The sequence below is a fragment of the Neolamprologus multifasciatus genome, chromosome 7 (genome assembly GCF_963576455.1).
Source record: "Neolamprologus multifasciatus chromosome 7, fNeoMul1.2, whole genome shotgun sequence".
In the NCBI taxonomy this organism is placed as follows: Eukaryota; Metazoa; Chordata; class Actinopteri; order Cichliformes; family Cichlidae; genus Neolamprologus; species Neolamprologus multifasciatus.
In genome coordinates this window covers 2,444,897-2,459,116 of record NC_140445.1, presented here as the reverse complement: position 1 = coordinate 2,459,116, position 14,220 = coordinate 2,444,897, and the positions used below count along the sequence as shown (strand labels likewise).

General features: G+C 42.8%; 1 protein-coding gene across 2 annotated transcripts in view; it reads right to left on the bottom strand.

The window, feature by feature from the left end:
* Positions 1 to 14,220, bottom strand: part of LOC146513442 (polypeptide N-acetylgalactosaminyltransferase 18-like) — a 245,275-nt gene that overhangs the window by 101,786 nt on the left and 129,269 nt on the right. For both annotated transcript variants that reach the window (XM_085165437.1, XM_085165438.1), the window contains exon 4: positions 100 to 286. In XM_085165437.1, the coding sequence (XP_085021563.1) occupies positions 100 to 286 (187 nt within the window). The remainder of the gene's footprint in view (positions 1 to 99; positions 287 to 14,220) is intronic.

The following is a 14,220-nucleotide window of genomic DNA, read 5'->3' as shown; positions in this document are numbered from 1 at the left end:
CCTGTTCTCCTGTGTACCCTGCAAATATCCTTAAAACGACACTCGCTGCCAGCGTGAGCCAGCAGCTGCACGGAGCTTTAAGTGGAAAAAGCTGCTCACCATCCAGTGTTGAACTCCACGTGTGCGTCGAACAAAGCGACAACAGGGGCAGAAGCTGCCCTCCAGCCGCTCACTCTGGACCTGATCAGTCCTTCCTGCTTGTCATGGCGGACCACCTTGATGAACCCCGGGCCGTGCTGAGCATTGGTCTCGTCCACAAAGTTCTGCAGATGCTCCTTTAGCTCCACTGGAGAGAGACACACAGATTTAAGCATATTGTTAGCAGAAGTAGGATCTCTGACATGTGCTGTGTGACTGATCTAATCGACAATACTCCACAAAAGCTCACACATGCTGTATTGACATAATTCCACATGCTAGGAAAGGCAGTGCAGGAAGACACCGGCTGAGTTAAACTGATGAGCAGCAGGAAGGAAGCGCTGCTGAGTACACCGTCTTGAATATGGCCGAACCTTTAGGTCTAATTGTATAAGATGGAAAGAACAATGAGACGACACTGTCTCTGACTTTTCAGGTATTTGTGGACAAATATGTGCACATACTGGTTTTGGACGAGGATTGTTTCGTCATAGTTCGGACTTTGTTCTCTTTATAATTCAGAATAAAAGTAAAGAGACAAACTACCAATCTCACACAGAGTATGTTTGTTTGTTCTGGAGAAAACTGATGACATCATGGCCAACCCAACTGATGGCTCCTTATGCTGGGACCAGTAAAAAGTATATCAGTCATGCTGTGTTTCCACCAACTGCAATCACAACTTTACACGGATATTAACCTGACTGTAAAAAAAACCTGTAGTGCCTTTTTTTAAAGGCCAGTATTTTCAGATTAGAGTTGATGTTACAGGGAGTTGTTAGTATGCAAAACAGCAGGATGGTGATGATGTTGGAGCTCAGTCCAAGCATTTCATTTGCGCCTAAAGTTAAAAAATTGAGTATTTCTCAAGGAAAAAGATGAGAACAAAAAGAAATGATGATATTTTGTCACAGGTGTAGTTTATGGTCGGAGAGTGGAGCCTCTCCTATCTGAAATATTTACAGCAGCTGTGACCGAGACAGTCGATCCTGGTGGTGTGAGTTTCTGGAGTTGACAATGGCTGGAATACATGTACCGCCGTTACGTATTTAAAATACAAAATATGAGTAACTGTATTCCGTTACAGTTACCGTTTAAAAAGGTGGTATTTAGAATACAGTTACTTTGTTGAAATAAATGGATTACACGGCGGTACTTCCCTGTTTCATATTGTGGCGGGTCAGGACTGTTTGGGTTTTGTTTGACAGCTACGTTCTGTTGTTCCAGGCGGCAGCGTTACGGTTGCCATGGTTACAGGGTGACGCTCTCTCTCTGCGTGTTTCCTGGGTGAGAGAGGCCTTTTTGTTGTTGTTGTGCTAAGCTAACAGGCAGAATGCTACAGGTATAGCTCTGAAGAATGTAGCATCATGGGCAGTGTAGTCCGTGCTGCAGGGAGAATGGACTGCCATACACGTTATGTGTCTGTGAGCGAGGGAGGGAGAAAAAGGAAAAGTACGAGCTGTCATCGAGCAGAAACGGGAGCTGGAAGCATGTAAATATAATAATAACCACTGCAGCCAAGAAGAGAGCCTGACGAGCCCAGTTGTAAGTAAGCTATTAAAACTCGACTGTACACCGTGTTCGTGTTTTCCTCCGAAACAATAAGTTCTGTTGGAGCAGCCTTTCAACGCCTCTCTCTGTCTCTGCTAGCAAAGTTGACCCAGACAACAAAGTAAAGCTATTTTTCGGCTACGAGCCCGACACGAACCCACCGTATTAGCCAGAGGTCCCTTTACTACGGTTCGGAGCCGCGGACCTTCAGTAACAGTAATAAATCACAGCAATAGTACATTCATGTAGTTGTAAACAGCATGATAATATATTAAGTAATCCAAAGTATTCAGAATACGTTACTCTCATTGAGTAACGTAACAGAATACGTTACAGAATACATTTTGGGGCATGTAATCTGTAATCTGTAATGGAATATATTTTAAAAGTAACCTTCCCAACACTGTCCAGTAGCAAGTATAGCAGCACCCTTGATGTGCATCTTGCATCTTTGAATGAGGCGATTTTTAGACAATCGCTTGCTTGTAACTCTGTGGCAACAATCTGAAGAAACAAAAGGCCTCTGTGCCAAAGGGAAAAAGTTACCTCAGTTTTGCACAGAAGGAACAATCCAACAGTTTTTCTTTAGAAGAACTGACGGCTAGCCAGGCCTGACTATTCAACATCAGAGTTGGACTTCAAAGAACCTTCTGGTCCTATAGGGCCTATAGCCTATAAGAGTATCATTTTTCGTCTGGGTCTCTTTAATGACGTTTCTGCTGTTTATGGACTCAGTCAGTCATTCTGGATCTTACTGAAAAATAAATTCATTGTATTTTATGATTCTCGGTCTGACCGTGTTTCTAGGTCGAGGGCCATCCATCTTGCGTTCACCGTGATCGGTAAGTGAGTTAAGGCTCTTTCACATTATGTTCACTTTTCCAGCCCTGGAGCCATTTTCATTTTTTCTTGCCTCCCTTTTTCTTCCTGAGTGACTTCACACAGACCTTGATTCACTCAGACAGAAACATGCACAGAATATTTACGGCACACGTATATGCCATCTGCCCGCAGTGGAACAGCGGACGTCTTCATTTCCTGGTTGTGATTTTTCTGTGTTGTAATCCTGCCCGGAGGCTACGGCTGCTGCTTTTCTTTTTCTATTCATTATTACCATCAGCCTGGATTCTCTAGTCTCTCTGTTTCTTTTTAATGAGCCACAGTTTGCTGCTGACCTGGAAGAAAGATGAGCTCATTTACAACAGGAGTTGGGAGGATCTGAAAAGCACCTTACTGTGTTATATGTACATATGCGATGACTTCTAAGCACTCAAAAGGAAAAAAATGAAGTCATTAAATCAAGCCCAATTAGCCCGGCCCACACCATGCAACGTGTTTTCATATAAAATATAGCCAAGTGAAGAGGAAGAGCCCTGATTTACTTTATGCTGTTAATAAAAATCAATTATGTGATTGAACTGAGAATTTTGAGATCAAAATGAATGATGGATTGATGATCGCCAAACAGAAAATCAATCAACATGTGTTTATATTCAAGAGTATACAATATCACAAAGAGAAAGAAAAAAAGGTTTTGACTGAACAGCAGAAAAAGCTGTACTATTTAGAATAATGTGGCTTATAAATGTTGGATGACAATTATATAGACAGTTTAACCTGATACCTAATTGACTAATTTAACCCTAGAAAACCAATGGGGTCAGAGCCAACCCCATTGGTTTTCTAGGGAAACCATGGGGTCAAATTTGACCCCATGGTTTCTCCAGGGTTAATTATATACTTACTAAATCAACTCATCCCAGCTTATAAATGTTGGAGGATAATTATATAGACAGTTTGACCTGATACCTAAATTACTGTTGACTAATTTAACCCTAGAAAACCAATGGGGTCAGAGCCAACCCCATTGGTTTTCTAGGGAAACCATGGGGTCAAATTTGACCCCATGGTTTCTCCAGGGTTAATTATATACTTACTAAATCAACTCATCCCAGCTTATAAATGTTGGAGGATAATTATATAGACAGTTTGACCTGATACCTAAATTACTGTTGACTAATTTAACCCTAGAAAACCAATGGGGTCAGAGCCAACCCCATTGGTTTTCTAGGGAAACCATGGGGTCAAATTTGACTCCATGGTTTCTCCAGGGTTAATTATATACTTACTAAATCAACTCATCCCAGCTTATAAATGTTGGAGGATAATTATATAGACAGTTTGACCTGATACCTAAATTACTGTTGACTAATTTAACCCTAGAAAACCAATGGGGTCAGAGCCAACCCCATTGGTTTTCTAGGGAAACCATGGGGTCAAATTTGACTCCATGGTTTCTCCAGGGTTAATTATATACTTACTAAATCAACTCATCCCAGCTTATAAATGTTGGAGGATAATTATATAGACAGTTTGACCTGATACCTAAATTACTGTTGACTAATTTAACCCTAGAAAACCAATGGGGTCAGAGCCAACCCCATTGGTTTTCTAGGGAAACCATGGGGTCATGGTTTCTCCAGGGTTAATTATATACTTACTAAATCAACTCATCCCATCAATTCCCATGAGTCTAATGCTCATCCAGTCTCTTTTCTTTCCAAGCTCTTTTGAACGCTCATTGTAAGGAAAATGATGTTTCAGTCAGGACCCTTTCATTGGAGGGGGGTTGCAAAGCAGCTTGAACAAGTGCAGCAACTTTCTATGAGCTTTGCCAGTTGGACGTGTAGCGTATCAGCTGATGTAAGCTGGCAGTGAAATCAGATCATCTGTGGCTGATTTGTGGTTTGCTAACATTATATTTGAATAATATAAGATTAATGAAGATTAATCTTAATCTTCTTAAAGTCAGATTAACAAAAACACTTCTTATGTCAAAAACTTTTTTTTTTTTTAGATTAGATTAGATTGTGATATTAGATGTGCAAGGCCTCAGAATCTCATCTCTGCTTTTTGCAGATGATGTAGTTCTGTTGGCTTCATCGGGTGGGGGCCTCCAGCTCGCACTGGAACGGTTCGCAGCCGAGTGTGAAGCAGCGGGAATGAGGATCAGCACCTCCAAATCTGAGGCCATGGTTCTCAGCCAGAAAAGGGTGGAGTGCCCACTCCGGGTCGGGGATGAGTTCCTGCCCCAAGTGGAGGAGTTCAAGTATCTCGGGGTCTTGTTCGCGAGTGATGGGAGAAGGGGATCGGAGATCGACAGACGGATTGGTGCTGTGGGTGCAGTGATGCAGACGCTGCACCGGTCCGTCGTGGTGAAGAGGGAGCTGAGTGTAAAAGTGAAGCTCTCAATTTACCGGTCGATCTACGTCCCTACCCTCACCTATGGCCACGAGCTGTGGGTAGTGACCGAAAGAACGAGATCGCGGATACAAGCGGCCATCCGGGAGGGGCTCAGAGTAGATCTGCTGCTGCTCCACATCGAAAGGAGCCAGCTGAGGCATCTGACAAGGATGCCTCCTGGGCGCCTCCTGGGTGAGGTGTTCCAGGCATGTCCCACCGGGAGGAGGCCCCGGGGCAGACCCAGGACACGCTGGAGAGATTATATCTCTCGGCTGGCCTGGGAACGCCTTGGTGTTCCCCCGGATAAGCTGGAGGAGGTGGCTGGGGAGAGGGAGTCTGGGCCTCTCTGCTTAGGCTGCTGCCCCAGATGGATGGATGGAGGCCAGTATGTTTTGGAGATCACTGTCGTACTTCTGCACAGAGTGCATTACTTACCAACCACTGTTTATGATGAGAGGAACTTTTAGTCTAAACTGAATGCTGGATTGAGGACACAAATGCGAGCCATGCTGTGGATAGACGAGAGAATCAAAAGTTGCGTCTGGAATCTGTTCAAGCCACTCTCCTGGTTTCATGGTTATAGATCGGAAAGCTCCTGTTACCACCAAGACCACTTTGGACTTCTTCGTCCAGATCTCCTCGAGTTGTTTCTTGAGCCTCTGGTAGTTCTTGATTTTTTCGTTCCCCTTCTTCCTGCTGTTCCTATCACATCTATCAGAAGTGCAGTCTTCTGTTCCTTGTCAGCACCACGTCTTGCTGATTAGCCAGCAGCTGCTTGTCCTTTTTAGAAATCACAGTTCCACAAGACCTTAGCTGTGTTGTTCTCAACAACCTTTGGTCGGCTGCTATCAAGACTTGCAGATTTCTAGTCCATATGTTGTCGTTTCTGCACATTCAACCACTGTGTTGTCCCCCTCAGCTTACACAGTCTCAGATTGCAGCTTATATTCTTCATTTATTCTAAATGGGGGACCTGTGCATAGTCTGCAACTTAGATCCTGTCAGCTGTGGTAGACTCCTGCCTCTATGGACCTGCCTATTTGGTCCTGTTGTGGTGCTGCCATGATCTGTCCTTTAAGCCAGCCTGTTCTAGACATTGGTTGTCATGGTCCGGGTGTGTGCCAGGGTGTCTCCCTCCGAGTCGGCATCTCCACCCCTGGGAGGGGCCTCAGTGTTCTGCTGATTGCTCACACCTGTGGGTAATTAAGCCGGGGACTCAACCTCTCTTCGCCAGATTCTCAGCTAACCCTACCACGCACCAAGTTGCCAGACACAAATCTCCGCCGAAGAGCTCCAATCCAGACGCTGGACCACCTGACAGTCCCACGGGCTGTTCACCCGACTCACCTGCCTGCCTCCCTGCCTCAACGCCAGGAATTTCGGCCCACTCACCCGGACCACCCACCCCTCCACGCCACTACAGACTAGGGATGCACCAATACCGATACTGGTATCGGGTATCGGGGCCGATACTGTAAAATGTGTGTGTACTCATACTCGTAAAAGTTAACCGATACCATGAACCGATACCAACTTATTTCATTAATCAGAGGGTGGCTTGTCATTTCTGTTGTAGTTTTTTAGATTGGCCACTAGGGGGACATCCCGCACTAAACAGGCACAGGGTTAGACGAGTCAAACTAGCAGCTCAAGATAAAAAGGAGAAACTGGAGGCTGCTGTAGCTAGGCTAAACAAAATGTCAGCAGTGTGGACCGGAACAGCCAACTTTAACTCAGGTTTTGGAAAAGCGATGAAAAATGTCAAGAGAAAATCCACGGGCAGTTAAAATAACAGAGGCTCGACTCATTTTATCGCTCTGGATGACCAGCCAATGCCGGTCGTGGAAAACATAGGATTCTTCTCAGCATACTCGAGCTGCGATATGAAATTGGACACTCTGCAATAATGTAAAAGTTTATTTTATTCTCAAACCTAATTTGTATTTATTTTATTCCAAACAGAAGTGTTTATTTATTATTCTGAAAGCTCGAGACAGTGCCAATAGTTCAGTGATATTTTGTTAAATTACAATGTGGAGACTCCGCAATAATTTAACAGAAGTGCTTATTTTTCACTTGAAATTTTGTTGTGGTCATTTTTATTAAGATTTTATTTTTTATCGGCAGAGAATAAAATAAAACCTGTCTTCCAATTCATTGCATTTGTGTGTGTGTGTGTGTGTGTGTGTGTGGTAGAAGTATCGGTTTTTGTACTCTGTATCGGCAAGTACTCAGATCCAAGTATTGGTATCGTATCGGTTTGAAAAAATTGGTATCGTTGCATCCCTACTACAGACCACCCGCGGCAATGACTCTGACCCTAACCCCGGACCCAGTTTGACTCTCCCTCAAGCCCAATCCCCAGAACTGCTGTTTCCACTGACCAACACCAGATTGCTTATTTAGCCCAGGCTGCTTAAAACCCCTTTGGTTTAGTTGTGACATTTTGCACTTGTTAAACGCACATTCCAGTTTCCTGTTTATGAACACTTACTGAGAAAATAAACGTTGTCTCTAAGACTACTTACGTGCTTTTCGGTGTCCAGCATTTGAGTCCTTTCTCTTTTGAGGCGGCCTCAGCCGTGACACTGGTAGGATTTCTGGATGCCAGTTATTTCCTCTGTCTGTCGATGGCACATCTCATACGGATACTTAGTTGTCCATGATCGTTGTCCTGTCCCTCATCACCATCTGTCTTCAGCTGCCTGGAGGATTCTTGGAGTAGCTCATCTCAGGGGGCAATCTTCCTGACGTATTTGGGGATGCTAAACGATCAACGAGTCGATGTCTCGCTCATTCGTAGCATACAGCTTGATGTAATCCATGCACCGGAGGTGACTGATGGTCACTCCACTCCATAATCTATATTCACATCTACTTTTAGTGTTGAGCTGAGCGATATGCAGAGCAGCAGCAGGAACAGTCATCATCTTTGTGTAGTCTGCACTCGTGTGTTAAAGGTTGGCCTCCAGTCACTTTGTGTTCTAGACAAATGTCATCAGTGCAGTGAAAAGCACTCCAGTAACCATGTGTGGAGCATTGACTTACGGGCTTTCCTGTGGTCAATCCAGACAGTTCTCATGTCTGCCTGATCGTAGAGTTCTGGTGTACTGCTCTATCAATCAGGAGCTGGTCCTCTGGTATAATTTTACTCCATTTTTGCCTTATATACTGTATTTCCATGTATGTTCATACGTTTCAATGCATTATTGCATCTATTTCCCAGTTTTCCAAGCAAAACACAAAGAAGGATGGCTGAAGACTTTTTCCCAGTACTGTATTTATAATGGAATTCATATAAAGCTTTCAAAACGATTCAAAGTATTGTCATCGTGCCATTAATGGAGGTTTGCATGGCTCAGTGATCTTTGATAAGCCCCCTGAAGTGATATGAACACAGCCTCTCAAGTCTAATTTCGTATTCTGGTGGCAACACTTAGCGAGCGTGCCTGCATTTCCACTTTTGCCTTCATCTGGCCTCAGTTGACCCTCATTTGTCATAATTACACCGTGCATGATCAATAAGCAGCATTAATGATCTTGCACTTTTACTCAGTTATCTTTCATCACTCGCCTTCATTATAAATTACCTCCACGCAGCTGTAACTCATTCCAAAGCAAAAACATTAAATCATGAGCTACTTCCCGAAGAATTGCTAAGTTGAACGTTTGTAACGCATTAGGAGAGAATAATTTGAGGTAAATGTTAAACGTATTCATTCCCTTGCTTGCTCCACTAATCAGCATTCAACCCCATGCAGCAACCATAACTAAACTCTGATATATTGTATTATTGAAGAACAGAGGAGCAGTGGCAGACCCATAAAATCTGCAGGCGTTGGGTGCACGGACAGATTTCTCATAATGGTAATTATAGATTTGACAGCAGTGAAATATGTTTCATTGTACGTGATGCAATTATTAACACTGGAAGTCTAATAGACAAGCCACATCCAGGCTTTGCCTGTGACTGTTGTAATAAGTCTGACTTTGTGTTCATGCACCAGTGATGCAGCTAATGCCTACACGTGTCCTGATTTCGTGCACCATCCGAGGCAGAATATACGTGGGACATAAAACGTGGACCAGTCGAGGCTGTAGCTCAACTAAAGGTGCCAGTGCGTGCTGCAGTTATTCAACTCTGGATCCTATAATGTGAAGATAAACTCTTCATCAAACTGGAGTGACTTTAACTAGCTCTTCATTTGGCTGGCTCTTTTCATCTCACTCTATGTTTGAACCATTAAACATTCCAACAAGTTGGTTGAGCTGAAGAAATTTTGCTGCCACTTGGGACCAGAGATGTAATCCGATTACTTTTTTCAAGTAACGAGTAAAGTAAGGGATTACTATTGCAAAAACGGTAATTAGATTACTGTTACTTTCCCATAGGAACGCTGCGTTACTGCGTTACTAAAACCGTGATTTTTTTGCGAGAATGTCTCATGACAGTGACGTAAGTGAGTGCGACGTTCGTGACAACAGCTGTGTGCAGATCAACAATGGATCATATATCGAGTGCAGAGAGAGTATGAGCGTGCAGCGTTTAAAGCGTGGAAGTACTGACCTTACTTTGAGTTTGATTCCATAAAAAGTGACAAAAACATTAGTGTCCGTTGTGCGTGGGAAGAAAACTTCTTTTTACAGCGAAAAAACCCTAAACTTCCAAACAAGCACCGAGTAGCTACGACGTAATGGGAAACTCACAGAGAAACTCGCGGATTCTTCCACTGACCGCTGCACACCTGCACCAGGGTAAACCTCCGCCTACCCCACTCCTGCTTTACAGGAGAAAATAGAGCAACAGGACCGCTAGTCTTTGACTTTATTTATTTTCTGCTGTGTTTTACTTGCATCTATTTGAAAGACTGAGTGTAAACACAAAAAATATTTTATTTTATGTGCTGGAATGTGCAGAAAATAGGTTTAAATGTTAAACTAATTTCTTCCAGTCAGAGAATGTTGCAGATAATTAAATTTTTGCTTGATGCATAAAGTTAAAAGATTAAAACTAATAAAACAAGTTTTAAAAAGAGACTTTTCCATTTGATTACATTTTGTATGATGGATTATGCAGAAAAAGTAGAATTGGGCTGAAATATCTATCGTTGTATCACCTATTCAGGCTGTAAATCGTGTTTTTAAAAAGTAACTAAGTAACCAAGTAACTAAGTAATTAATTACTCTTGAAAATAAGTAATCAGTAAAGTAACGGGATTATTCTTGGGGGGAAGTAATCAGTAATTAGTTACTAATTACTTTTTTCAAGTAACTTGACCAACACTGCTTGGGACCAGTGTTGCCAACTTAGCGACTTTGTCGCTATATTTAGCGAGTTTTCAGACCCCCTAGCGACTTTTTTTCTAAAAAAAGTCGCTAAAAAAGACATGAAAGCGCATATCGCTTTTACTCTCAACAAGCAGCGGGTGCTGTAACGCAGTCAGTTCTTCTTTTACTCTTATGCTGTTTTGTGGATCACAAGGTTTAAAACTACTTATAAACACACACACACAAAGTAACTCCACCAGAGTGCCTATTTCGGGTCACTTTTGCTGGTCCAAGCCCGGATAAAGGAGCAGGGTTGGAATTGTGACATTAAAAAAAACATTAATTGCTAAAATAAATTTAATTTGTAGTTCTAAATAAACTCTAAATGCATTTAGGACGTTTTTTACTCACTTTATGTCTCTTCCACAACATAGATTACAATTACATTAGCATGACCAATTATGCAAATTAGGTGATGACATCATTTAGCGACTTCTAGCGACTTCTAGGACAACCAATAGCGATTTTCCTTACTGAGGAGATGGCAACACTGCTTGGGACCAAAGATGAAATCTGCAGCTTCTCGTGGCTAAAATTAGCCTCAGCTGAGATGAGGTTGAAGTTACATTAGAAAACTTGCACATTGCTCTTAAGGTTTCCATCAGTCTATTACAAGCTAAGCTAACAGACCCCTCATCAGTCCTCACTCTTCCTTTTGGTTTTGTTTTATTATTTTTTGGAAACACAACAGCTACATATTAGCTAATATATCCTGTCACTCTATTAATCCTTTTAGCAAATTTACACTTTAAAAATAAAATACACATAAAAACAAACAAATAAAAAAATAAATAACTACATATTGCTACAGCTTTTTGTTGTTGTTTTTTTACCACCCACGATAACATCCTGTAAAACATTTCTGTATGACAGAAATTTTGTGTCAAGTTTCATCAGGAAAATGAAACTGCTAAAGGTGGAAACAACAAACTTGAGGGAAAAACACACTGTCGAGTACAACTGTAGACACGCTAGAGGTGATACGAGCAGCTGTTGATGTGCGACCCAAAATTAAACAAATGACTCTGCTGCAGAATGTGCCAGCTGCAGAGAGTGAGATACATCCCAGGTAGAAATGATTTTTCACCTTTATTATGGGACAATATTGTGCAGCTCCTGTTACAAGGAGAAGTCACTTTAGTTATTAATGTTGTTGAAGAGTTAAACAGTTATGTTGTACTTTTATTTAACACCTCCATTAAAAACACCGCTTGCCTTTGACCTTGTATACCCTGCTGTGGAACTACTGCTGCAGAACAATGCTGCTGCTCCTGGCACCCTGACAGATTCACATTTTTTTAATCATCAGTAATAGGGATGCACCGATACCGATACCGGTATCGGGTATCGGCCTCGATACCACACTTTCTAAAGTACTCGTAATCGTTAGAAGTCCCCCGATACCGAGGACCGATACCACGGTCTGAGACCTGTCTATGTTTGAGCGGCATGTAAGGGGATAATCACAGGCGCCGAGTGCCCGCCCCCAGCCCCCTGAGTGCCCGCCCCCAGCCCCCTGAGTGCCCGCCCCCAGGCCCCGAGTGCCCGCCCCCAGGCCCCGAGTGCCCGCCCCCAGGCCCCGGCTGCAGCTCAGAGCTGAGAGAAGGCGAGACAAGTCAGCCATGTGGAACTATTTCAAAGTGAACGAAGACGCAAAAACAAAGGCGGACTGCAAATTGTGCTCAGCGAAATTGTCCAGAGGAGGCTCTAAAGGTAGCGCATTTAACACAAGTAATTTAATCAAGCACCAAAATCCCAACACGACAACGAGTACAAAGAGTTTACCCACGCTTATTTACCCACGCTTATTTACCCACGCTTATTTACCCACGCTTATTTACCCACGCTTATTTACCCACGCTTATTTACCCACGCTTATTAGCACAGAGGAGCATAGCTAATGCTACAGCAGTGGGACGGAAAATAGTTGGGCATTTTAAACACTCCGCCTTAGCCTACTCCCGCCTCGAGGACATTCAGGGACAGCTCAACCAGCCAATAAAGAGACTGCAGCAGGACGTACAGACGCGCTGGAACAGCACGTATTACATGCTCCAGTCCCTCATTGAGCAAAAGCGAGTGCTGGGCGTGTCCGAGCACGAACTCCCTGACTATCTCACCGCTCACCAATGGGCTCTCATGGAGACGACTGTTGCCACGCCCCCTTTGAGGAACTAACTAAAAAAGTGAGCAGCTACGACGCACTAGCCTCTGATGTCATCCCAGCTGTGACTGTGCTAGTGAGACTTCTAAACAGAGAAACAGACGAACAAATTTAAAATTAAATTTTGTTTTATTTAAAATGAAAAGCATGTTGTATGCAACATATTACAGAATAAATAATTATAAAAATGTTCTTAATTCCAAACTAGTCCCTTGTTTGTTTGTTTGTTGTTAAATTATAGGACTAAAGCTGTTACCTGTAAATTTAAATCATGTTTTTATTAAGTACTCGGTATCGGTATCGGTGAGTACTGAAATGCAAGTACTCGTACTCGTACTCGTTTCCAAAAATTGGTATCGGTGCATCCCTAATCAGTAACTCATATAACAGAAGGAGGCATTTCACCTACCCCTAGTGTAAATGACATTAATGTGAATTCATTCTTTAAATGCTGATAGAGTCTAAACCGTGTCAAAAACTTTGCCTGTCTTTGTAATAGGACTCGACTTAGGAAACAAAGAAACAAATAAGAAACTGAACTCTATAATTAACTCAGTTCAAATAAACATAGCTGAACTTAAATCAACGGACATTAAGGTCAAACTGTTCACAGCTACACTGACCTGAACCTTCCTCCTGAAACACCTGAGTTCTTCTGCTTAAATTGTCCACTTAACCAAACACTTTCTCCTCTGGACTATTCCATTCAGTAGGTAAGATGAACATGATTATATTCAAACCTCTACTCCTCCTCTTTACTGGCAACATAAACTCTGTGGTGTAATCAACACATATTACAACAACAAATCTATTTCTTCATAAACCCTCTAAAATAAACTTTATTAAATTATAAGCGTTCTTCCCCGTCTGCACTTGGTCTCTTCCTGTGACCTTGGATGAACCCAGAAGCTATAAAGCAGGAAGTAAAACTACATGTCCTCCTTTTGTTTCTGGAAGACAGGTAGGTAAGGGTCGTGTCCAAATTCATGGGCTGCTTCCTCCTGAGGCCGCATTTGTAGACCGATTACGTCACAGCGACGCGCCGAAGGCTGTCCAAATTCGTAGACTCCTCCGAATGCAGCCGACAAATGCGTCCTCCTTTTCCCCGAATTTGAAGGATGGGTCGGGTGTGTCCTTCGTGGCCTACCATATCCCAGAATTCATAGCGCGGCCCAGCCAAACTCCAGTTTCCAACAATGGCGGCCACTACTAAGTTTTAAAATTACTCTTACTGATCTTTCTGGGTCACAAAATAAACTTTTAACATATATTCAGGCGAGAAAGTAGCTGTGTGAACATCAAATATCTGCTCGGTTTATCAAGATATCGCATATTTGCAAAAGTGCTTCGACGTTTTCGGAGCATCTGCTACCCACCAGCTCGATAGCTAGCCGGGAGCTCGAGGGTCACTGAAGCCGCCGAGAACGGCACAACTCCCGGCACATCATTTTCAGATCACCGCGGACTTTCGCTGCTCGGGTTAAACGTAATATATAAGTCACTTAGACAACCTAAAAATGTTATTGTTGGGCTTTTTTCAGTGTTTTGTTTGTTCGTGAGTAAATCGGTTTGGCTGAGATTAAAGTTATTAGATTAGATAAAATAAAACTTTATTAATCCCCCGGGTGGGTTCCTCCTTGGTTTTCACACAGCTGACTAAACGTCAAACAGAAAACTGATTAAACAGAAGTGTGAGACGGTCGAGAATTTACTCCAGTGTCCTGTTATATTTTAGACAGCAAGGAACAGACGGCCGAGTTTATTAAACTCCACCGAGACAGCGGTGACGCTAATCA